A 24,437-nucleotide genomic window follows, 5' to 3' on the forward strand; every position below is an offset into this window, starting at 1 on the left:
TTTGGCTTCAGCCCTGCTCGCAGCTTTGCATGTTTCCCCATTACTGGTCCATAGAAGTATTCATCTCGTTTTTCGGGTCAGGCGGTGTTTTGTTTTCTAGTTTTACCTTTTCTGTATCACTGTTGTGTTTTGGGGTCAAAGCGGGTGTCACTTATCTGGAATGCTGGCACTGCACACGACCTCCTCTCCCTCTTTGCCTGTCTCCCTTCCGAGCACCCTGAGCACTGCTTCCTCTCTACCCCACCTCGCCTTGTCCCCGGCCTTTCTGGAAACTTGCTCCACTTCTCGCTCCCACTTTTCTTCTCAGAACCCCTTCCCGCACCAGTGGCTTGCATGCGCCCCTGACACACCTGCAGTCACCGTAGCTGCTGCATCCCCAGGACACTCAGTCTCACTTTCTCTCACACGTGATCCCAGCTGGACCCTGTCGCTCAGTCTCGGCTCCAGCCCACACACCCACTCACCTGGAGGTAACTGCCCGTAATCGCTCACAGCAAATCAGGCAGGCAAAACGACACTTCAAAACCTACAAAAACATGAGTAAATAATTTATAATACTGGGCTTCCCTGGTGGCGCAGTGGTTGAGAGTCCGCCTGCCGATGCAGGGGACACGGGTTCGTGCCCCGGTCTAGGAAGATCCCACATGCCGCGGAGCGGCTGGGCCCATGAGTCATGGCTGCTGGGCCTGCGCGTCCGGAGCCTGTGCTCCGCGGCGGGAGAGGCCACAGCAGTGAGAGGCCCGCGTACCGCAAAAAAATATATAAATAAATAAAAATTAATAATAATAATAATTTATAATACTGAGATGAGGAAAGGTTTTCTAGTCATGACATGAAATCCAGATTTCTTAATAATGAAGTCTGAGCAATATTAAATTTTTTGTTTTTGTTTAACATCTTTATTGGAGTATAATTGCTTTACAATGGTTAGTTTCTGCTGTATAACAAAGTGAATCAGCTATACATATGCATATATCCCCATATCTCCTCCCTCTTGCATCTCCCTCCCACCCTCCCTATCCCACTCCTCTAGGTGGTCACATAGCATCGAGCTGATCTCCCTGAGCTATGCGGCTGCTTCCCACTAGCTGTTTTACATTTGGTAATGTATGTATGTCCATGCCACTCTCTCATTTCGTCCCAGCTTACCCTTCTCCCTCCCCGTGTCCTCAAGTCCATTCTCTACGTCTGCGTCTTTATTCCTGTCCTGCCCCTAGGTTCTTCAGAATCAATTTTTTTTTGTTTAGATTCCATATATATGTGTTAGCATACGGTATTTGTTTTTCTCTTTCTGACTTCACTCAGTATGACAGACTCTAGGTCCATCCACCTCACTGCAAATAACTCAATTTCGTTTCTTTTTATGGCTGAGTAATATTCCATTGTATATATGTGCCACATCTTCTTTATCCATTCATCTGTCGATGGACACTTAGGTTGCTTTCATGTCCTGCCTATTGTAAATAGTGCTGCAGTGAACATTGTGGTACATGTCTCTTTCTGAATTATGGTTTTCTCCGGGCATATGCCCAATAATGCGATTGCTGGGTCGTATGGTAGTTCTTTTTTTTAGTTTTTTTAAGGAACCTCCATACTGTTCTCCATAGTGGCTGTATCAGTTTACATTCCCACCAACAGTGCAAGAGGGTTCCCTTTTCTCCACACCCTCTCCAGCATTTATTGTTTTTTTGGTTTTTTTTTCGGTACGCGGGCCTCTCACTGCTGTGGCCTCTCCCGTTGCAGACCACAGGCTCCAGACGCACAGGCTCAGCAGCCATGGCTCACGGGCCCAGCCGCTCCACGGCATGTGGGATCTTCCCAGACAGGGGCACGAACCCGTGTCCCCTGCATCGGCAGGCGGACTCTCAACCACTGTGTCAGCAGGGAAGCCCTAACACTTATTGTTTATAGACTTTTTAATGATGGCCATTCTGACTAATATTAAACTTTTGTGCAGTATTAAGAAAAAATGATTTTGTAAAGACAAACAAAAAGGAAAACATCCACCACTCAAGACAGTCTAATTTCCCTAAAATAGAAATGTGGCTAAAATTCAATGAAGACTAACAAGCCAGTAGCAAAATGGTGAGATAGGAATGGGCAACACACCAAAACAGAAAAGTCAAATACCAATAAACTGAAAATTTGCCAAACATCACTAAATTTAAAAAAACGAAGCAGTTATATAATCTATTTTTACTACTCAGACTGGCAGTTTTAAAAATTGATAATAGAGGGAGTTGGTAAGCACATAATAGGTATCTTTGTTATCACTGCAATAACATAAATTGGTAAAAACTTTTCGGCAGGCTATATTAACAATGTGTTAAAATGTTAAGGGTCCCCACTCTGACCCAACAACTCTACTTCCAGGTATACATCCTGAGTGAGTCTCAGCTGGGCTCAGAGAGGAGCGGGACTGGTATTTTCACCGTGGGCAGCAACACAGTGGAAGCCCCCATGTGCCTATCACTAGGAGCCATGATGTAATGCTGGGGCAGCTACACGCTGGAATGATGCTTGTTGAGAGTGAGGCACATCCCTGTCACATGTCCAAGATACACGGGTAAGTGAAAAGGCAGGTCACACAACAGCGTGAGTAGAATGTTCACATTTTTGTAAGAGAAAAGTGGGTTGATATATGCAAACAGAAGGCAATATACTGAATGTTCACCAAGCTGCTAGCAATGGTGATCCCAGAGGGGTGGGGATGCGCACTTATACTTTATATATATATACACACACACATTTTTTAATGAGCATATATTAGTCTAATAAGCAGAAAAATACAAGTAAAAACAAATCATGATTAGTAAAGCATTTCATAATTACTTTTAAATTTCTTAACGTAATGAATGATGGGTATAGCTCTAATTTATCCATCCTTATTCATACAGACAATGTATGAATTAAAGTTCATCTACGTTACGGATGAACAGCATAATCAGAGTTTTCACTTGGTCATAACTTCCTTTCCAAACTCTGCTGCTCGACTCCAGGCACAGTGTGACATCCATGGGTGAGAATCAACTCACTTGGCCAGGCGTGTGTCAGAAAACCACCCGGTGTCCCCTGGCTGCTGTGACACCAGGTACCTGAGCAGACAGAACAACTGTGGGAGGAGAAGCCAGCCCTAGATCATCCACTCTTGCCAGAGCATTCCCTCTGAAGATTCACTGACTTCCGTGGTTCTCCCCAAATCTGAGGTTTACAAAGTAGCCAAGATGCTCACACAGGGAGAGAGAAGGATACACTCTGCACAGAAAACAGAGGTAAAAGGGATCAGCTGGGACATCTGGATTTGAGGAGAAGGAAGGTGGCCAAGGGCAAGAGACATTCATGACAAGTTCCAGTCAGGGATGGGGGTGCTGCTCTCAGGCCTCTCTGCTGCGGCCCGCACGCTCCACCCACGCACAGGAGCTCACACGGCTGAGTTGCCCAGGCCTTTCCTGTCCTCTGCCTATACCTCTATCGTTTCTTCAGCGGCTAGAGGCTGGTCTCAACACCCCTAGCCAGAAAACAGGCAGGGGATCCTGGGGCCAGCGATTACCAATAGTAAGCACGTTATTATAAAGACGGAGGAAACCGTGGCTTTGAAAAGGGATGGGAGGAAAAGGACTAAATTTTCCAAAATGCAAATTTTTTCTTCTACCTTCCCCCATCATTTGCACAATTTTTGTCAAGTCCAAACGTAATTTAAAATGAGGTAGGTAGTTTCTCTCTACTCGTGCCTTCATCTTTGTGTTGACTGTTGAGGCCTGTGCAGTGAAAGCACTAGTGTCCCGTGCAGGGGGAGCACCAAGGGTGGCACCAGTGACTGCAGCAGCTTCTCAGTTGGCTATTTTCTCAATCTCGTCCAAGTCATCTGTGTCCAGTCTTTCTATTTTCTTATCTGGGGGAAAGAAAAGAGAATTCAAAGAGAGACAAACATGGGGTTACAGAGACACACACTCAGGCAAGGGACAGCACAGCAGGGAGGGAGGAAACACAGGTCTCTGCTACCTAGGAACGTGCTGTGCCTCTGGCCACAGAGATCCGTCACTGAACCCCAAAGGCTTCCAGTGACTGAGCAAGGGACACAGACAGCACAGCCAGAGCCCCAGGCCCCTCAGCCTGGCCGGGGGGACTGTCATTCAAGTCCCTGAGCCCTGAGCTCTCCAGGTGTGCTCTTTGAGAACTTCCACATTGTAGGGAAGGAGGGGAATGGGACAGAGACAAAGGCCTCTCTCGGGGCCACAGGAAAACCTACCTGTTACCCTCCCCTCCCGCCCTGGACTTGCCCCTGTAAGGTAAGGGCCCAGCAGGGGACACTCCCAGGGACTCACTGAAATGCTCCTGGATTCTGTTCAGGATGTTCATGCTGTGCTTGCTGTCCACCATGTTCACGGCCAGGCCCCTCTTGCCAAAGCGGCCGGTGCGCCCGATCCGGTGCAGGTAGGTCTCGTTGTCCGGGTTCCCATCCTTGTCCACGGGAAGGTCAAAGTTGATGACGACAGACACCTGTTCCACATCGATACCTGCATGAAGGAGAGTTGGACAGGAGTGAGGATGGGAGACAGAAACCACTGTCGTCCACAGTCAGGCCTACACACACCAACCTCAGGTGGAAGGAACAGTCTGGGATGGACCAGCTCTGGGATTCAGACAAAGAGGCAGGTAGCAGAACCCAGAGGGAGAAAACAGAACTGTGGCAGGTGCTGACTAAATTATGAAATCAGCCATCAGGCTCCAGAGAGCCTCTGCTGGATACCAGTATCTGGAGAAGCAGCTAAAGCCTCACTGGGGGCCCCAAGAAGAGCAGGTGCCGTTCTAAGCCACCAAGTCAGGACTCCTGGCTTCTGTGAAAGTTCTCCTCTGCTGAGGGAATACAAACAGGCTCTTCTAGAAAACAGGATCTCCCACAAACCACCGGAGTGTCCCACAGATGAGGATCTCTCCCGCTACCCCGAGCCTGCAGACCAGGACACAATCTCTGCTCACCGCGGGCACACACGTTGGTGGTGACCAGAACCTTCTCTTTGCCCTCTCGGAAGCGCTCAATCACTGCAGCCCTCTGCTCCACCACCATTTCACCACTCAGCAGAGCCACCTGGTGGCCTTCTTTTGAGAGCTCTGCTGCCAGCCAACTAGCTGTTTTGCGGGTCTGGAAGGAAGAAAACATTTAAGAAATATAAGTACCTTAAGAGAATATTTTTGATCTGGAAGACTACTAAAACTTAGCAGTTAAGCATTATGTGTCTTAAAATTGTTAACGTGATGTGGTATAAAGAAGTAACCATGTCACCTGGGTGCTAATCTTAGAAAAATATTTAACCTTAATATAATCACAAGGAGGGGGGAAATCAGAGACATTCTAAAGACTACTTACTAGTCTGAACTCTTTTTTAAAAATTTTTTTATTTTTAAGATTTTTTGATGTGGACCATTTCCAAAGTCTCGATTGAACCCGTTACAACATTGCGTTGCTTCTGTTCCATGCCCTGGCCCCTTGGACCCAAGGCATGTCGGATCCCAGCTCCCTGACCAGGGATTGAACTGGCACCCCCTACACTGGAAGGCGAAGTCTCAACCACTGGACTGCCAGGGAAGTCCCTAGCCTGGACTCTTCAAGATGTCCATGTCATGAAAGGTGGAGAAACTGTTATAGACTAAGGGAGTCTCAAGAGAGACTAAATGCAACAGACATTCTCTGATTGGCTCTTAGGTTTAACAGCAGCAGCCAAAAGCAATAAAGGCCATTTTGGTACACATGGGGAAAGTGGCATATGATGGACTACAGAGAGGACACTCGCTGCATCACTGTGAAAGGTGTGACAATGGTCCTGTGCTCGTGCAGGAGCACGTCTCATCCTTAGGAAGCATTTAGGTGGGAAATGTCCTGATATCTACAACTGACTTTAAAATGATTCAGCAAGGGACTTCCCTGGTGGCGCAGTGGTTAAGAATCCACCTGCCAGAAACTAACACACCATTGTAAAGCAATTATACTCCAATAAAGATGTTGAAAAAATAATAATAATAAAATGAGCAAAAACCCTTACCCTAGAAAGGGACACAACAAATTTAAAATAATTACATTAGGCAAGATTTGTTTATATTGAATTTCTAATTCTTACTGTTTAAAACTGTCAGGTGCTTTATTAATTGATACTTTCACAAAATGAGAAATAAGTAATTTCTTTGATGGGAAATCATTAGTGCTATATGGTGCAAATCACCTGATAATTTAATAATGTAAGGTGGCATGGCTTCTATCAAGTTACATTTCAGTAGAGGAATAACATGCTTACAAAAGGTTTTTTTTTATAATAAGTATTTATATACACACGTACTTTCTAAATATACTGAGTTACATTATGTCTGGAATAAAACAGTGAATCAAAAGGATCTGTACTGCAGTTTTTTACCATATATGGCATTAGATATATATCCCAAAGCAAAATGACTGAAAGTATTTTATTAAATAAAAAAAAAGAATCTGCCTGCCAATGCAGGGGACATGGGTTCGAGCCCTGGTCCAGGAAGATCCCACATGCTGCAGAGCAACTAAGCCCATGTGCCACAACTACTAAGCCTGCGCTCTAGAGCCCACGTGCCACAACTACTGAGCCCACGTGCCGCAACTACTGAGCCCATGCACCAAGAGCCTGTGCTCCACAACAAGAGAAGCCACTGCAATAAGAAGCCCGCGCACCAAAATGAAGAGTACCCCCAGTTGCCACAACTAGAGAAAGCCAGCGTGCAGCAACGAAGACCCAACGCAGCCAAAAAAAAAAAAAAAAAATTTAGGGAAAAGTACAGATATCCCCCGCACAAAAGCTTATGGATAAAGCAAATGTTGACAATAGGTGAAGGGCATGAAAGTGCTCATTTTGTATTTTTTTTCATCTTTTCTGTAGGTTTGAAAGTTTCAATTTGAGTTTGGGAAAACAATGCCACTGTAAAAAAAAATTTTTTTTAATCTACAAGTATCCCACTAATAGAGTAAGAGTTCTCTTATTCTTACATCACTTAACAGAATTTTGATGTTTTCTTCAGCGATCTTAACTATTCCTGAAACATTATTTTGCCTATTATAAATGGGGTCTGGGCTTCCCTGGTGGCGCAGTGGTTGAGAGTCCGCCTGCTGATACAGGGGACACAGGTTCGTTCCCTGGTCCAGGAAGATCCCACATGCCGCGGAGCAGCTGGGCCCGTGAGCCATGGCCGCTGAGCCTGCGCGTCCGGAGCCTGTGCTCCACAATGGGAGAGGCCACAACAGTGAGAGGCCCACGTACCGCAAAAAAAAAAAAAATATATATATATATATATATATATATATATAAATAAATAAATAATAAATGGGGTCTATCCTTCCATTTTCTGGGGTCTATCCTTCCATTTTCTAAGTGTTTGTGTTTGACACTGGTAAACTACTTATTTTCTAGTAATTTTCTAACCAACCGTCCTGTTTAGTTTCTTATTTTTCCTCCAAATATCAGTTGATTTACTTGGGTTTTCTAATGTATCACCTACAAATGATATAAAGTTCAGGAGACTCTATGCTTAGACTATATATATGCCTCAGGATACTAAGAAGAAATTGTTTCTTACATCTTCACAAACCACTTCCTTTCCAGCCACAGGGAAAGAACCTGGTCCCCCAGCACGAAGTGGAGCTGGCTGAGAGGGAGGGCGCAGGGCCACACCCTCCAGTGGAGCTCCTCCCCCGCAGGCCTCCTCCTGCTGCCGCTGCTACTCACATGGCAGAAGATCATGGCTTGAGCAATGGTGATGGCCCCGTAGATATTACACAAAGCCTGGAACTTCTCATCTCTGCTATTGCACAGGACATAATACTGCTTGATGGTGTCCAGCGTCTCCTCCTCGCGCTTCAGTTTGATGATGTTTGGGTCTGGGACCACTTTCTGGGCAAATTTCCAGACAGAGTCTTCGAAGGTGGCAGAGAAAAGCAGCATCTGGCAGTTCCTGGGAAGCATCCTGCAAGGGAAGGCCCAGGCGTTCAACATGACCCCGACCGAGTGTTTCACTGGAAGGAACAGAAGCACAGCCTCCCCAGGCTTGGATGACCTGCGTCCCCAGGAAGGTGGCAAAGCAGGGAGGAGCACTGCAGGGAGGAGGGAGGAGCAGACGTGGAGCAGGGACGGCTGGTGGTAGAGTCCCTAAGTCTCCTTCCTCAACCCAGGCTGGGGGTATGGTCAGTGTGACATGGAAATGGCCCACCAAACAAGTGCCTCTGAAAGCTGCAGAGTAAAGAACCTGGCAGGGGCAAGAAGAGGAGGGTGAAGTAAAAGGAGATGATGCTGCAGATCAGGAGGCCGAGAAGCTCCTCCTGGCTCATGAGTTCCTACCTCTGGATGCGGATGCTCTGATCTTGGTGGCCCTGAGTAGCTATCATCACGTCAGCCTCATCCAGAACAAACACCTTGATCTTCTTGGGGTCAATGAACTTGAGCTTGGAGCACCAGTCCAGAACGGTCCCAGGGGTGCCAATGACAATGTGCTCAGTGATCTTCTGACCTCTTTCCACTGTGGAGACAAGATGTGTTCTGTGGGTACTTCCATGACTAAACCCGCTTTCAAAATGAAAGCCTCCTTGCCCATCCTTCCAGAGCTAGAACAAGTTAATTTCAGATTTCAAACCACAGGGGTGTTACCCAAAAGTTTTGTGTTCTTCTACTATAAAATGGGCATAATGACACCCATCTCACTGCACTGTGGTCAGGATTAAATCCTACACAGTCAACCGTCCATGAGTGTTAGTTTCCCTTTTTCTACTTTCTCCTGTAATTCCCCATCACCCAAGTCTTTCTCTTTAGCATAACACTTATTCTTTTTATACCATCCCTTCACTCATGGTTCATTGATTTCCTTATAAATTGGTAGTTTTGAGTCCTAGCATCCTGGCCCAGTGATTTTTTGCTTTGTTAGATATTCTAATTGTGTAGACAGTTTTCCTAAATACAAATTCTCTTTGATTGAAAAAAACACATTACTCTCAAACTATAGCTGGTGGGAGTTGAAACTGATATAACCATCTATCAAAATTACTAATGCATGTAGCCTTTGACCAGTGCTTCCACTATTACGAATCCATCCTGTATGTACATGAATATGTGTGAAATAACACATATGCAAGGATATGCATTCATTAAAACATAACTAAGCAAAATATGACGCACCGAATGGATGACACCAACAAAAGTATAAAACTGTTTAGGAACTGATGTGGAACAATCTCCAAAATACATTGTTAAATGTGAAAAAGAGGTTGCAGAGCAATTTGTATACCAATAGGGGCAAAAAAGAATACATGTAATATATGTACATGCGTGTGTGAGTGTTCTATCTATCTATCTCATCTATCTCTATTGACGAGCCATGAGGGATGCAGGATCTTAGTTCCCCGACTAGGGATCGAACCCGTGCCCCCTGCAACGGAAGCGCTGAGTCTTAACCACTGGACTGTCAGGGAAGTCCCTACACGTTATCACATTATCACTTGCCTGTAGCCACACAGACTGTCTCTGGTAGGACATGTGAGGAACGGGTTAGTACTGGGTGCCTTTAGGCAGGCAGAACCAGGTGTTTGAAGGGTATGGGAAAAGAAAAGTTTCTACCATATATCCTTTTCAATTTTGAAACCTGTGAATGTCACCTATTTTCAAAACAAAATTTAAAGTTCGAGGAGAAAGGGACTTCAGTCAGGAATTCATTAACTCCACTGGAAAAGTTTTAAATGAACTCTTCAATACCTTGTGGTTCTCACTGTCCACTGCCCATCAGTCTAAACTGAACTTAAAAAAAAATGATACCTTAAATAGTTAATATACTAATCCTTCACACAGTGAAGTCCCCTGTTATTATAAAACAACCTAGAGAAGATCCATGTTGTCTCAAGATTCTGGTACACTAAACTTAGCTGCACCTATCAGTGTAAGACATCAAACACACACAAAAATACTAATAATTTCTGGTTAAAGTACTCTTTCTGCATGCTGAAACATGATGGTTTCCTCCAGGAAAAGCCCTTGTGTGATTATTTGTATGGTAACTGTACTAGCCGTTTTTGTTTGTTGAATGACAGACAAACTACAGAAAATCAAACAGGGGGAATTCCCTGGCGGTCCACTGGTTAGGACTCCGTGCTCTCACTGCCGAGGGCCCAAATTTGACCCCTGGTCGGGGAACTAAAGTCCCACAAGCCGCACAGTGCGGCCAAAAAAAAAAAAGAAGAAAGAAAATCAAGTAGGGAATTTGATATACACTTTCTTGAAAATGAACAGAGAGCCTATCACTTAAATGAAAACGACTGTTATTTGTTGTCATGATAACGTTTCAGCTTAAGGGAAAATTAGAATTTTAGAACACTTCTATGTGCTGCTGTAGGTTTGAGAGTTTCTCCATGTATAAACTCCTCTGAGTTGGTTGGCGGTGATATTATTGCATTTTAAATGCTATTTAAAATTTTATATTATGAAATATGTTAACATTTGGAAGATCAGCATAACTCAATAAAACAGTATTTTCCAAATGACCAAGATATGATGTTAGAAAACCACAGTTGGGCAAAAGATGCATTCAAAGTGCAAGGGAGACCAAGGAATTTTAATGTAACAGTACGAAGAATTCATTAATATGATTTCAGATATCACATGGCAACTAACTTTTAAGTAATTACCACTTGTTAATAAGTTTTGGTATGGCATCCAAAAAAACAATATCTAAAATTATAAGAAAGGCTAGATTTTCTTCATATTCTTCCAAAGTAAGTACTTGTGGTCCTCAATAATGTTTAAGAGTATAAGAGAGCAAAAAGTTTAAGAACCGCTGCTCTAGGCGATTATAAACTGCTGGGTTGAAGGGATGTCTCTCTTCCATTTTTCTAGGTAATGCCAACTGCTTCTGGACGTCAGTGTGCCAATGTATACTCCCCACTGGAGCACGTGAGCCTTCCAGTTCTTCTCCATCTTGGTCAACACTTGCTTTGCCAGACTTCCTCATTTCTACCATCTGAGAGGCATACAGTGGTTTCAGTTGACGTTTCCCTGATGACTAATGAAGCCTATCATCTTTTCACGTTTACTGGCCATCTGAATTCCTTCCTTTGTGAAGCGTCTGTTCAACTGGGCCTCTCTCGTCCATTTTCCTATTAGAATGCTTACTTTTTTCTAATTGATTTGTAGTTTTATATATTCTGATAACTTCTCCATTACCCATTTTCTACCTGCCCCTCCTCCCATCTTAACCCATATTTTCTACAGTCTCCAGAACACATGAAAAAAGAATTGGTGGAAGGATTTCTGATTTGGTAAGAGCAAGTGAACTGTACGTGCTCTTAGATTACTCTTACTAAAGGTGTGCTTTGCTTTTAAAGAAAGGGAACTGACCCAACCTACCATCTTCAGTGCTCATCCCTCCCTCGTAAGCAGCTTCCAGAACTCTGGGTACTGAATTCAAACCCTGGCTCCTCAGTGAAATACTCCACACTGGAAGAACCCCATGACTCATGCAGGGATTTTTTTTTTAACAACTAAAAATCTTACTTTAGGAGTGGAAGAATTTTTAACAAATCAGCAAGTATTTAAGTAGATTTGCTAAAGGCAACACTGGGCTCCAAGGTCAGACTGAACTAGAAAGTTGAATCTTATCACCTCATCTTCAAAATTCATATACCCAACCACCCGCCCCAACTCACGGCCTAGGTCTTGCCCCTTTATACTCACATTTATTGCCTCGAACAGCATAAGCAAGCTTTAGTTCCGGATGAAATCTGCCCATCTGCTCAATCACTTTTCCTGTCTGAAGCGCCAGCTCATATGTTGGGGAGAGGCACAGACACTAACGGGCAGATCACAGATCAGTTTAGGAGAGCCTTGTAGTAACGGACAACAGGCTCTAAAGCAACAAGTACACCGATGTCATTACCACTTGAACAGTGTAGGAAACCACATCCTTGTCAGCCAGGCCCACATTTCAGCTGTAGACAGAAGCCTTCAATAGGGAGCCCTGACTTGGCAGATGCATTCAGAAGCCACTGTTTAAGGCTGCTGCTTCCGAATCAATTCTACCCAGGTAAGGGCCTGGTGCACCATTGGGCTTTGCCTGAGCAACAGTCTGAGGCATCAGACGCATTCAGACTGTACCAGGGGCACCCTCGTTAGACAAACCCCCCAGATGGCGCAGCCATTCCCAGGACGAGCAAGCCAGGGCCCCCAGGATTCCACCCCCTCACCTGGGGGTATCTCTCTGCTGGTTCCACTCGGCTGAGCATGGCCAGGACGAAGGCAGCTGTTTTACCAGTACCAGACTGAGACTGGGCAATCAGGTTCTGTGGGCTGGATGAAGGAAGAACAGAGATGAAAATAATATTGGTTAATAACAATCAAGTGTCGGGACTTCCCTGGTGGCGTAGTGGTTAAGAATCCGCCTGCCAATGCAGGGGACACCAGTTCGAGTCCTGGTCTGGGAAGATCCCACATGCCGCGGAGCAATTAAGCCAGTGTGCCACAACTACTGAGCCTGCGTTCTAGAGCCTGTGCTCCGCAACAAGAGAAGCCACGGCAATGAGAAGGCTGTGCACCACAACAAAGAGTAGCCCCCGCTCGCTGCAACTAGAGAAAGCCTGTGCACAGCAACGAAGACCCAATACAGCCAAAAATAAATAAACAAATTTATTAAAAACAAAACAAAAAACAACCAAGTGTCCAAATGTTCTTTCTGGGTGGTAGGAATAGGGATTTTCCCCCTTCATGCTTCTATTATCCAGGTTTTCTGCACTGAGTACAATGATAAACTTTTTATATGATGTTAAAAAAAACTACTTAAATATTAAGTGAAATGATTATTTTAGATGGGCTCACACTAAGAAATCCTCATTCTAGACTCTAGCACAGCTAGAGTGCCCCAGTTTTATACCCCAAGGGGCCTATGGAAATTAAGACTGCAGAGAAACATCTGTGCCCAGACAAATCCCTGAGCCATAATGTGTCTTCAGGACTTGGCTCCTACTATGTGCTCCCTTTTCTCATCTTTATGGAAAATTTAAGAGAACAAGTCAGATGCTTTAGAAGGAACTTTCACATTTCACTTCAGGTAACCCAATGTCATGGGAATAGGTGGCATTTTTTTTTTTAAATTTATTTATTTTTGGTTGCGTTGGGTCTTTGTTGCTGCGTGTGGGCTTTCTCTAGTTGTGGTGAGCAGGGGCTACTCTTTGTTGAGTGCGTGGGCTTCTCATGTTTTGACAGGGCTACTCTTTGTTGTAGTGCGGGCTCTATTGCAGTGGCGTCTCTTGTTGCACAGCTGGCTGTCGGCACGAGCTCAGTAGTTGTGGCTCATGGGCTCTAGAGCACAGGCTCAGTAGTTGTGGCGCACGGGCTTAGTTGCTCCACGGCATGTGGATCTTCCCAGACCAGGGCTCGAACCCATGTCCCCTGCATTGGCAGGCGGATTCTTAACCACTAAGCCACCAGGGAAGTCCTAGGTGGCATTTTTATCATTAAAAAAGAGGGACTGCTCTGGTGGTCCAGTGGTTAAGACTCCGAGCTTCCACTGCAGGGGGCACAGGTTTGATCCCTGGTCGGGGAACTAAAATCCCACATGCTGTGTAGTGCAGCCAAAATATAAACAAACAAACAAACAAATAATACAGTTGAATGAAAAAAGTTGCTACCTAAGTATGATACCATTTATGTAACGTTTAAAAATATGCAAACTTGGAATTCCAGTCCAGTGGTTAGGACTCGGCGCTTTCACTACCGAGGGCCAGGGCCCGGGTTCAATCCCTGGTCAGGGAACTAAGATCCCACAAGCCACGCAGCGTGGCCAAAAAAAACCAAACAATGAAAGCAAACTATGTAGTAAAAGGATAAAAAAACATGAGAGAAGGCTTCCCTGATGGCGCAGTGGTTGAGAGTCCACCCGCCTATGCAGGGGTGCAGGTTCATGCCCCGGTCCGGGAAGATCCCACATGCCGCAGAGTGGTTAGGACCGTGAGCCATGGCCGCTGAGCCTGTGCGTCCGGAGCCTGTGCTCCGCAACAGGAGAGGCCACAACAGTGAGAGGCCCACGTACCGCAAAATAAAAAAGAAAGAAAAGACAAAAAAAAAGAAACGAGAGAATAATGACCCACATCAGTGATGCTCACTTGGGAGGGGGAGGGGGAGGGGAGGGGAGGGGAGGGGAGGGGAGGGGAGGGGAGGGGAGGGGGAGGGGAGGGGAGGGGGAGGGGAGGGGGAGGGGAGGGGGAGGGGGAGGGGAGGGGAGGGGAGGGAGGAGGAAGGGAGGGGAGGGGAGGGGAGGAGGAAGGGAGGGGAGGGGAGGGGAGGGGAGGGGTAAGGGAGGGGAGGGGAGGGGAAGGGGAAGGGAGGGGAGGGGAGGGGAGGGGAGGGGAGGGGGAAGGGAAGGGAGGGGAGGGGAGGGGAAGGGAAGGGAGGGGAGGGGAGGGGGCTGTGAATGGAGGGAGTTACATGGGGGCTACAACTGCCGACTACATTAATGGCAGCTTTATTTCTTGGCAGGATGGGGTTACGGAGATGTTCCTGGTATTGCTCCTGGTATTTTTCGCAGGTCTCAAAAAATTTTAAATTATTAAAAAACAATAGCAACAACAAAACAGTTTTTAAAACTGCATAGAATAACAGCACTAACTTTTTCTATCAGTTTTTATTAAGTGGAAAAGGCAGAAACTGTATTGAATTGCATCTGACTCTCTCTGCACCTGTCTAAGCTGTTCCCCTGAAGAAGCACGTTGCTCTCAACGGCCCATCTTGTGCTCAGGAACACTACAGCTCTTGGTGGAAGACGTTTAACCCAGTTCTGAAGAGGTGTGCCAGGGTCCATATACTTACGGCTCAGCAAGCATCATGGGTAACGCATTCTCTTGTATCTTGGATGGTCGATTGAACCCCATGGCATAGACTCCCTGCAGAAGCTGTGGTTTCCTAGGAGGCCAGGGAGAGAAAGATGGATTCCTAGTTGTTGAAATTGTTTTAAAAGCCTAGAATTTTATTTTTCCCTATATCTAGCAAAGAATGATACTTCCTGTCAGACATATTTTCCTATGCCTTAAAAAATACTAACTAAAACAAAACAAAACCCAAATCTTTCCCTACTAAATCTTAATCTGAAACTACTATGCCATTTATAAAATCCGGGCTAGTTTCCTTTCTTGGAGAAATTCATCTTTCAGGAGACCCACAAATTTGGTTGGCCTTGGATGACAAACATTCCCAGGATACTGGAAGAATGGTACTTATTAATTCATAGTATAAAATAAATTATAAAAGACATATCTAAAAATAAACACTGCTTACTATGCTGCTAAGATACAGAAGTCCCTTTAGGGAATGACATTTCAGTTTTCATTTCTCAGTGCAGATGCTCCACTGAACCACAGTCATTTTGTGTTCCATGGGCCTTCCAAAGCCAGCTGTGCAAGAACTCGGGACAATTGAGAGGTAAGAAAATTGATTCAGCCAGTTTCTAGTAAATAGGTAAAGGGAGTTCAGTTATCATACTGAACTTTACGAGTGATTAGATTTACTTATTTTGTCTAGTCAAAATCAAAACTAGAAAAGCACCAACTTCTTACATAAGTAGCCACACAATAAATATCAAATAAAGCTGCTTTTGTAGTACATTTATAATAAGCTCTCTGCTACCTCTAAATTGACAGGGTGTTTAACAAAAATCCCACCACATTGTTTTTAAAGTAAAGTCAAACCAACTCAAGAGTGTTCTCTAAGCCTTCCTTAGAGTTTAACAGGCTCTCTAAAAGGCAATCCTTCTGGCATATGGTGGTTCTCAGACACAAAGAACTTTGAACAGTAACATCCATTTGGAAGAAAAGGTTGTGAAGTTTAGCAGATTCTGATTTGGTTGCCAAGGAAACAAAGTCACTGCTGAAAGAGGACTCAAGTGATCCAAGAACTTTCAGTGGCTCATTATTTTTCTTTTATTTTGCAGATCTTTTCAGTAAAAAATAGACTAAGTATATTAGGTGACCTAGGTTTTATTCTTTGTTTCCTTTGGCTACTAACAATTAAATCGGAAAGAACTTGCCTTTTCAAAGAGGACAGTTCATCACTGGTTGACCTGAGAACTCCAGTCCTTTAAATGAAAGGAACTTAAAAAGACCACTGATACTTGGAAAAGCAAGCTGTCAGAGCACATCTAGCTGCTCGGACAGAATTTATGAATGGAAGCAGAGATGACAGATTTGCTGAAAAAAGCCTTTGACAGAGAAAATACACATAGAAAAGTATAATGTCCTGAAAATATTCAAAAAAAAAGGCCACACTTTAAAAACCTTGCTCTTAGCTATTGCTGCATTAACAACTTGATTTGGTTCTAGTTAGCTCTCTTATTTAAAGTGTCTCTTACTCTCAAGTGGTGGCAATAGTTGGCAGAAATGTGGCCCCTATTTGCCTACAGTGGGCATACGATAGATTTTGCTGAACAAAGGCAAAGAATCTATTCATTCCACCACTTTCTTATTCACTAGCTATTTTCTGTCTATGATTTGAGTCCTGGCAGGCAGCAAGAAGGGTAGCTATGTCTTGTGTTACTCATAACACCCAGCACAGTGTCATGTACATAAACCAACAACCCTAAATACCTCTTTACTAACTTACTGAAGGAAACGAAAAACTTGGCATAACATTACATAATTCTCTGCCTTTAAAACAAGGACATGTTAGAAGTCATTCTCACCACAGTGCAGAAATGTGCACACGTAAGGCTTAATTCTGGGTTCTGGATTTTTAAAAAAATTCTGCAACACTGAAGGCTGATTTCCACTGCAGTTACTGGGAATCCTGCACAGGCTTCTTGGACAGATTTTATAAAAGCAGATAAACTGTTCTTAACACTGTAAACCCTATAGTCTAACAAAAGGGCTTACCTAATAAGAAATGTTCCTGACATCCAGAAATCACCTGTCAGCCAATATTTTATTGAAAGTTCTAAGAGCATAAAAGAAAACAGACTTTCAGCTATGATGGATAAATTTGTGGCATTTAAAAATCCCTAAAGAGAAGAACTGGGTAGCCAAGAGACAAGGGTGGAGGGAGACCATCACTTTTCCATACTTTTAAACTTTTGAATCATGTGAATTATTAACTAGTCAAAGAAAGTAAATATACTAAGATTTAAAAAAAATAAAAGTAGAAAGTAAAATTCCCACAAGATCCCTGATATGCTAAGTCTTATAAAGGAGGGACTAGCAGGGAACAGTTGTTCAAAGGAACGGATACTCACAGCCGAAGCTCCTCGAAGGACTTCACCGAGTAGAGTGGGGAGTTTGGATCTCGCTGCAGGACTTCCACTTGGTTGGTGTTATCGACAAGGTTGCTTCTGATCAGCTTGTTGAGTAAGGACTGGGCGGCTCTGTCCTCTGTAGGAAACAACCAGTAGATCTTCCTCATACTCAGTGGGCAAACCCCACCCTTGTGAAACCTCTCTCACCATGTCTGCACCCACACCTGAATGGCCCAGCAAGGTAGGAGAAAAACATAATCACACCAAAAGGTCTCACTTTAAACTCCTGACTGCTAGACTCAAGTGGGCTGAGCTGCCCAGCAAGACTCTATGTTTCTATACGCCACTTATTCACTCTTCTTCTCTCTTCAACTTCTAACCTCTCCACATTCTCACTCATCTAATGACTCTGCTACTCACTTCCCTGAGAAGTGAACGTAATCAGAAGCACCTCCAAGCGCTGCCGTGACAACCCACACACCCACTTGCGTTTGTGAGCGTCCTTTCCACCTTCCCTGCTGTAACTGTGGATGGACCGCCATGCTCCTGAGGCTAGCCCCTCTACTTATACAATGGGTCCCATTCCGTCTTTCAGACAAGGATATTTCTCCCAGCAGTGACCTTCTCTCTTGCATGATCAGTTTCTCCCTCTAATGGATCATTCCCACCAGCATGTACACAGGTTGTAACACCTCTCATCATAAATGTGCTTCCTCCTTTATCCCACATCCCCATCCAGTTACTGTCCCAGTTCTCTGCTCCCTTTTATGGAACATTCCCTGACAGGGCTGTCTATACTCATGTCTTCACTTTCTCTTCACTGAAGAGGTTTTTTTAATTTAACCTCCCCACCTGACCTCAACAGCCCTTGTCAAGCTCACCAATGACTCTACACTCTAAATCAACTGAACAATTTTTAGTTCTCTTAACCAACTTATTACCTATATATGACTCCCTACTTTTGAAACACTTCTTTCTTTTGGTTTCCGGGATACCACTCTCTTTTGGTTCTCCTTCTATCTCACTGTTTTCAATTTCCTTGGCTGATTCCCCTCATCTCCTTGATCTTATAACTCAGAATGCCTCTGGCTCCAGAGAGGCACGTCCTAGGTGATACTATGTCTCTTGCTACAGGGTTTCAAAGATTAGTTACCTTTCTCTTCTTCATCTGTTTTCTCTGCAGTGGCATTAGTTTTGATAACACCTACACAAGAAAAGAGTTATCGTAATCAGAAAGGCAAGTATCAAATCTACTCAAAAGGGGACCTCCCTGGTGGTACAGTGGTTAAAAATCTGCCTGCCAATGCAGGGGACACGGGTTCAAGCCCCGGTCCAGGAAGATCACACATGTGGCGAAGCAATTAAAGCGGTGCGCCACAACTACTGAGCCTGCGCTCTACAGCCTACGAGCCACAACTATTGAAGCCCACGCGCCTAGAGCCTGTGCTGCACAAGATGAGCCACCACAATGAGAAGCACACACAATGCAATGAACAGTAGCCCCCACTTGCCGCAACTAGAGAAAGGCCATGCACAGCAACCAAGACCCAACACAGCCAAAAATATATATAAATAAATAAATTTATTTTTAAAAAAATCCACTCAAAAGGTGGGACAATATAAATATCAAACCTTATTTAAGTGATCAAAATTTAAATAGTTGGCATTTCTATACGTTTAATGGATTTTTATTCCTAGGAAGTTTAGTGCATAAGAAAATTTCAAATTTCTAGAAATGCTGGCTGACTTCAGAGTGATCAGATAGGTCACCTCTGACTTACTTATTTAAAATATAGCATTATTATAACTATATTTAAAATATAGCATTATGTTAGCAGACACAATTAGACATGAGAAAGAAAATAAAGGTATTAAAAATTAAAAGAGGTAAAACGATCACATTTTTTAGATTACAAAAGATTGTAGGGGCTTCTCTGGTGGCGCAGTGGTTGAGAGTCCGCCTGCCGATGCAGGGAACACAGGTTCATGCCCCAGTCTGGGAAGATCCCACATGCCGCGGAGCGGCTGGGCCCATGAGCCATGGCCGCTGAGCCTGCGCGTCCGGAGCCTGCGCTCCGCAACGGGAGAGGCCACAGCAGTGAGAGGCCCGCGTACCGCAAAAAAAAAAAAAAAGATTTTAAACTTGCAGGACTAAGAGAATCAACTTAAAAATGACTACAAAATAAGATATCTCAGTAAAAAATAAAAGAGCTAGGTACAAAATAAATAAATAGAAAACAGTAGCTTTTATAAATAGAGATATTATTGAAAAGATCCTCTTTAAAATAGTAACTAAAAAGGTAAAATATTGCACCTAGAAATAAAATTAACAAAAAATATGTGAGACTTATATGAAGAAAACTTTAAAACACTCAGAAGCTAAAATGTGGAAAACTAATCTATCTCCATCATTAATGAAACCGAATTTACTGGTTCTCAAATCCAGCGCTGACATTTGCCAAACGTGCTAAATGAAAGCTCCTTTCCACATCGCACCTATGAGTGCAAAGCAGAAGTGCACATGTAGCTTGTAGTTACTAGTGACTCACCATTGGTATCTGGTTTGACTTTCTCTTCCTTGATCTGCAAATTACTCATCTGAATGGGAATAAAAGGAAACACTTAAGAGTAGAGACACCTGATAACCAAATACCATGAATTACACAACTGACAGTTAAACACAGGTTTGAACTTCAAGGGTTCACTTATTCAAGGATAAATGCTACAGTATTACTCAACCCATGGTTGGTTGAATCCAGAGATGTGGAACCACATATACGGATGGACAATGTTAGTTATTTGGGGATTTTCAACTGCAGGGAGGGTTGGGGGCTCATAACCCCCAAGTTGTTCAATGGTTAACTACATTTATTAAGCTCGTGTACACAAGTCTAAATGGTAAAACAAAAAAGGGGGGAGGGACTTACCCAACTGTTAGAAAGCAATGTTTATTTACTTATTTTTAATTTTTATTTTATTTTTTTGGCCACGCTGCACGGCATGTGGGATCTTAGTTCCCCAACCAGGGATCAAACCTGTGCCCCCTGCAGCTGAAGTGCGGAGTCCCAACCACTGGACCGCCAGGGAATTCCCAGGAAGCAACATTTTAAAACATTTACTTATATCAGCCACCCAATAAGCAGAGTGGTTGAGACCAGATACCAAGTATCTTTAGGTCTATATTTGTGTTATTCATAAGAACACAGCTAGATTAGGGTTGTAGGTTAAAAAAGATTTGAAACCAATTCTCAGTAACTGTCTTTTAGGGAATATCTGATGCTAAATACTAGATTTAAATTCTAGAGTACAGAATCATATCCTTTATAATACTTTTTGATTTATTTGTGGCTGTCAATTTTATACTTCTGACCTGATTCCTCCTGAACTCCAGTGCCGCACTTCCAAATGCTTGATGGGCACTGTACAGAAAAGAGTTAACACAGCAGGTCTGACTGCTATCCTTAGGAAAGCCAGCTTGCAAAGTTGGCCCCTGGCTGACACCTGGAAACTTGGATTTGGAGAGAGTTCCCACCATTCCCAGAACCGCTGAGGGGTTCACTAACTATCTTTCTAAAAACATGTGGTTTATGATAACACCTGGTTTCCTTCCAGGGGTCTGGAATTTTGGTACCTGCTAGGCAAAGAATGACGATGTGATAGACCCCTAATAAAAACCCTGAGCACTGAGTCTCCAACGAGCTTCTCTGACAACACTTCATATGTGTTGTTACAGTCTGTGGCTAGAGGAATTCAGCAGGAATTAAGTGGAGCTTGTGACTCCTCTGGGAGAAGGTTCTTAAAAGCTTGTGCCTGGTTTCCTCTGGACTTTGCAACACGGGCCTTTTCCTTTTGCTAATTTTGCTTTCCATTGTAATAAATCACAGCTGTGAGTACAATCATATGCTGAGTCCTATGAGTTCTCCCACGGAATCATTGAACCTGGACACCTCTCGGTGATTCCCAACACAGGTACTTACCAAGTTGTCCTCCTTACCTCAAATTCAGAACAGCCAAACATGAACTCATCACCCTACGTATCAAATCTGCTGTTCCTCCCACTCCCCTAATCCTGTTATGAGCACTATATTAATATCACCTTGTGGGATCCAGGTTGAAAACAGTAATCTTTGCCTTTATCTCCCTTCTCTTCTCTTTTGTAAATCTTCACACCTCCACAATTATCTCTTGAATCCATCCCCTCATCTTTACTTTCATCATTCAACATAGGCCCCCTATCTCTGGGCTATGAGAGTAACTTCCACATTGATCTCCTTTCCTTTAGACATCACTCCTAATATATTCTGTTCTCTGCAGTCCAATAAATCTTGCTAGCTCTCAGACCTAATCTTGTCAGTATCCTTCTTAAAAACCCCCAAACAAGCCAAATAAAGCCTTTCATCTTCAAGTTCTTTGTTAAGGGCCAAAGTACACTCCTACGATATTTTCAGTACTGCTCCTACTACAACCCGATAACCTTAAGCTGCAGCAAAAATGAGTTCTGATTCCTGTTCTCTAGGCAAGTCCAGCACTTCTGTGCATTCTATTCTAAAATGCCGTTCACCTTCATCTCTATCTTAAATGATTATTTTCTAATATCCAGCACAAATATAAACTTCTTCACGAGGAATTTCCCTGACTTTCCTACTCATAAACATCCTCTCCCCATTCAAAGTTCATTTCTCACTTTATTCTTACCATTTTCACAGCACCTCCCACCTTCTAGGCTTCCTAACTAGATTGTAAAGCTTCTTCCTAAACTTCCCTGGATTTAGCCCATTTCAACAATCTGCTGAGAAACTGACAATCCTCCCAAGGCAATAAAGGGTGACCGGAGAAGAAATGTAATTTAGGCATTAAAAGGTTACATAAGAAAAAAAAAAAAAAAGGTTACATAAGACGTCAGACTACATGGGACTTCCCTCGCGGTCCAGTGGTTAAGACTCCACGCTTCCACTGCAGGGGGCACAGGTTCGATCCCTAGTAGGGGAACTAAGATTCCTCATGCCGCACTGAAGGGGGGTGGGGGGAAAGACTTCTGACTACAAAAAAACCCTATATTCTTAAAATCAATGGTCCATTACCACCAAACAAAGGTAACTTAGAGATAAGAACGGGGAGTCACAGTTTACACTATAGTTAACTTCCCACTGAATGGATCTTCATTAATCAAAGAACCAGTATATGAAATTAAATGTCTCTTTAAACACAGATGAAACAGTTTGTAGTGCCTCCGCCCGTTTGCGGTAGATTGAAACACTAAATATAAACCTGAATCTGTTATTCTGCAAATTGCTACAAACCGCCAACCATGTTAAGCACGCATCTAAAAAACGGTAAAATAAGAGTAGCAGACAATCACTCAGAAACCAGATGAAAAAGAGAATCAGCATTGCGCCTTTTCTTACAATCCCCACTGAGGAGGTGCAGTGCAGAAAAGACAGCATACATAGCAGGGACAGATTTGCCACAGGATAAAAGTCTTTAACTGGCCCAGATCAAAGGAAAAGGCTCCATACTGGTCTCTTCTGCCTTAGCCGCAAATCAAGGCTAAGAGATTCCTCCCAGCAAACCTTTAGGGGTGTGTGGGCCACGGCCTGCCCAACCCAGGGAGCTCCCTGGACTCCACGCAGGGTCGGCTTGGGCCCTCCAGTACGCTCGCCCCGCCTGGATCTGAAGCCACTGACCGACTTGACAGCCGCTTCCTGCTTGTCCACTGCCAGGGCCCACGAATCGGTGGCCATGGTCCCGGAGGAGGAAGGCCGACTGGCGAAAAACACAACCGCACGCACAGCAGCACCAGCCCTGAACTCTGCAGGCGCAAGAACCACACTCACTCGGACCGGAAGCGGCGATGCGCGAAGGTGACGTCAGTTTCCGTCCGGGGCGAGACGTCACCGTCGGCGCGGCGCCACGCAGGACCTAACATCGGGCTTCGCTTCCATTCGTCGTGCCCCGCTTCCTCTCGTCGTGCCGATACCCGCTTTTTCTGCGGACTTCCCCGGGAGCCACCTCATCGTGCCTGGAAATCCGTAAGTTCTATGGGGTGAAACTCGTAGACCTCACTTCTTTGCCTTACATCACTCTGAAGTAACCTAAATTTTATTTTTACGTCTGCCACGTCTCATAATAAATGTGTTAAGTCTCTGAGCTGTAAAGCCTTGCGCAAAGCAAAGTCCTAGGAGAAAACTATATGATGCCAGTTTCTGCTGTTAACGAACGAGATAACGTGTAAGACAGCAAAAAAGAAAGCGAAACCAAACGCCCTAAACCCCCATAATTCCACCACAAAAAACAAAAACAAAAAAGCCCCCAGCGTTTTCTTTACCTTCTGGGTCCTTCTAATTTCTGTACATATGCATCGTAGCACAGGTGTTTTACATAGTCCTAAACAAAGTACACATACAATTTTAAATTTGACTTTTTATACGGCTAAGTATTTTTTAAAGTCATTTGTCGATTTAATGTCATTGTAGTCCGTCAGTCTCATATCACGTAAATTACCTAAGTCCCCTTTCTCCCCGCCCGTTAGGGATATAGGTTTTTTCCATGTTTTATTATTAATTGATAACACTTAAGTGAGCATTCCCACCCTGTCAAAAATTATCTTACTTGTTTGCTTCCAGTTTACTTTTTGTCTCTCCCCACTAAAATATTAACTCTTCAAACAAGAGCAAAGATCTTATCTGTCTTAATCTGAAGAACCTAGAAAAGTACATGGCACATGGTAGACACCCAATAAATATTTTTTAATGCATGGCTGAATAGACTAATGAAGATTTTAGTTCAGAATGTGTTACTCTAGGACACATTTCTAATCATTGCAACATTTATGTCAAAATGTATGAATGAGGGACTTCCCTGCTGGTCCAGTGGCTAAGACTCTGAGCTCCTAATGCAGGGGGCCAGGGTTTGATCCCTGGTCGGGGAACTAGATCCCACACGCATGCCGCAACTGAAAAAAAAAAAAAAAAAGATCCTGCATGCTGCAACAAAGATCCCACGTGCCACAACTAAAACCTGGTGCAGCTAAAATAAATAAGTAAATAAATATTTTTTAAAAAAGGATAAATTTTCAGTAAGCACAAGAAAAAGAGCTCATTAAAAATCATTAATTATTAAGGAAATGCAAATCAAGGACACAGTGAGATACCACTGCACACTGGATAGAATGGCTG

General features: G+C 43.8%; 1 protein-coding gene across 3 annotated transcripts; it reads right to left on the minus strand.

Moving 5' to 3' along the window:
- Nucleotides 1-3,632: 3,632 nt before the first annotated feature.
- Nucleotides 3,633-23,075, minus strand: LOC136141099 (ATP-dependent RNA helicase DDX19A). 3 transcript variants are annotated; one of them, XM_065899250.1, is made up of 12 exons: nt 22,947-23,075; nt 19,812-19,860; nt 18,416-18,466; nt 17,263-17,398; nt 14,853-14,945; nt 12,236-12,338; nt 11,727-11,841; nt 8,352-8,529; nt 7,743-7,980; nt 4,981-5,143; nt 4,326-4,517; nt 3,633-3,892 (listed from the first exon to the last, which is right to left on the minus strand). In XM_065899250.1, the coding sequence occupies exons 1-12, from the start codon at nt 23,001-23,003 to the stop codon at nt 3,831-3,833; spliced, it is 1,437 nt and encodes a 478-aa protein (XP_065755322.1). In that variant the 5' UTR covers nt 23,004-23,075; the 3' UTR covers nt 3,633-3,830. The 3 variants fall into 3 exon arrangements, with proteins under 3 accessions (XP_065755322.1, XP_065755323.1, XP_065755324.1); XM_065899251.1 differs by lacking the exon at nt 14,853-14,945 and having other exon boundaries at nt 3,831-3,892; nt 22,947-23,003; XM_065899252.1 differs by lacking the exons at nt 17,263-17,398; nt 18,416-18,466; nt 19,812-19,860; nt 22,947-23,075 and adding an exon at nt 16,907-16,929 and having other exon boundaries at nt 3,831-3,892.
- Nucleotides 23,076-24,437: the final 1,362 nt, after the last annotated feature.

Source organism: Phocoena phocoena, chromosome 20 (assembly GCF_963924675.1).
Source record: "Phocoena phocoena chromosome 20, mPhoPho1.1, whole genome shotgun sequence".
Taxonomy (NCBI): Eukaryota; Metazoa; Chordata; class Mammalia; order Artiodactyla; family Phocoenidae; genus Phocoena; species Phocoena phocoena.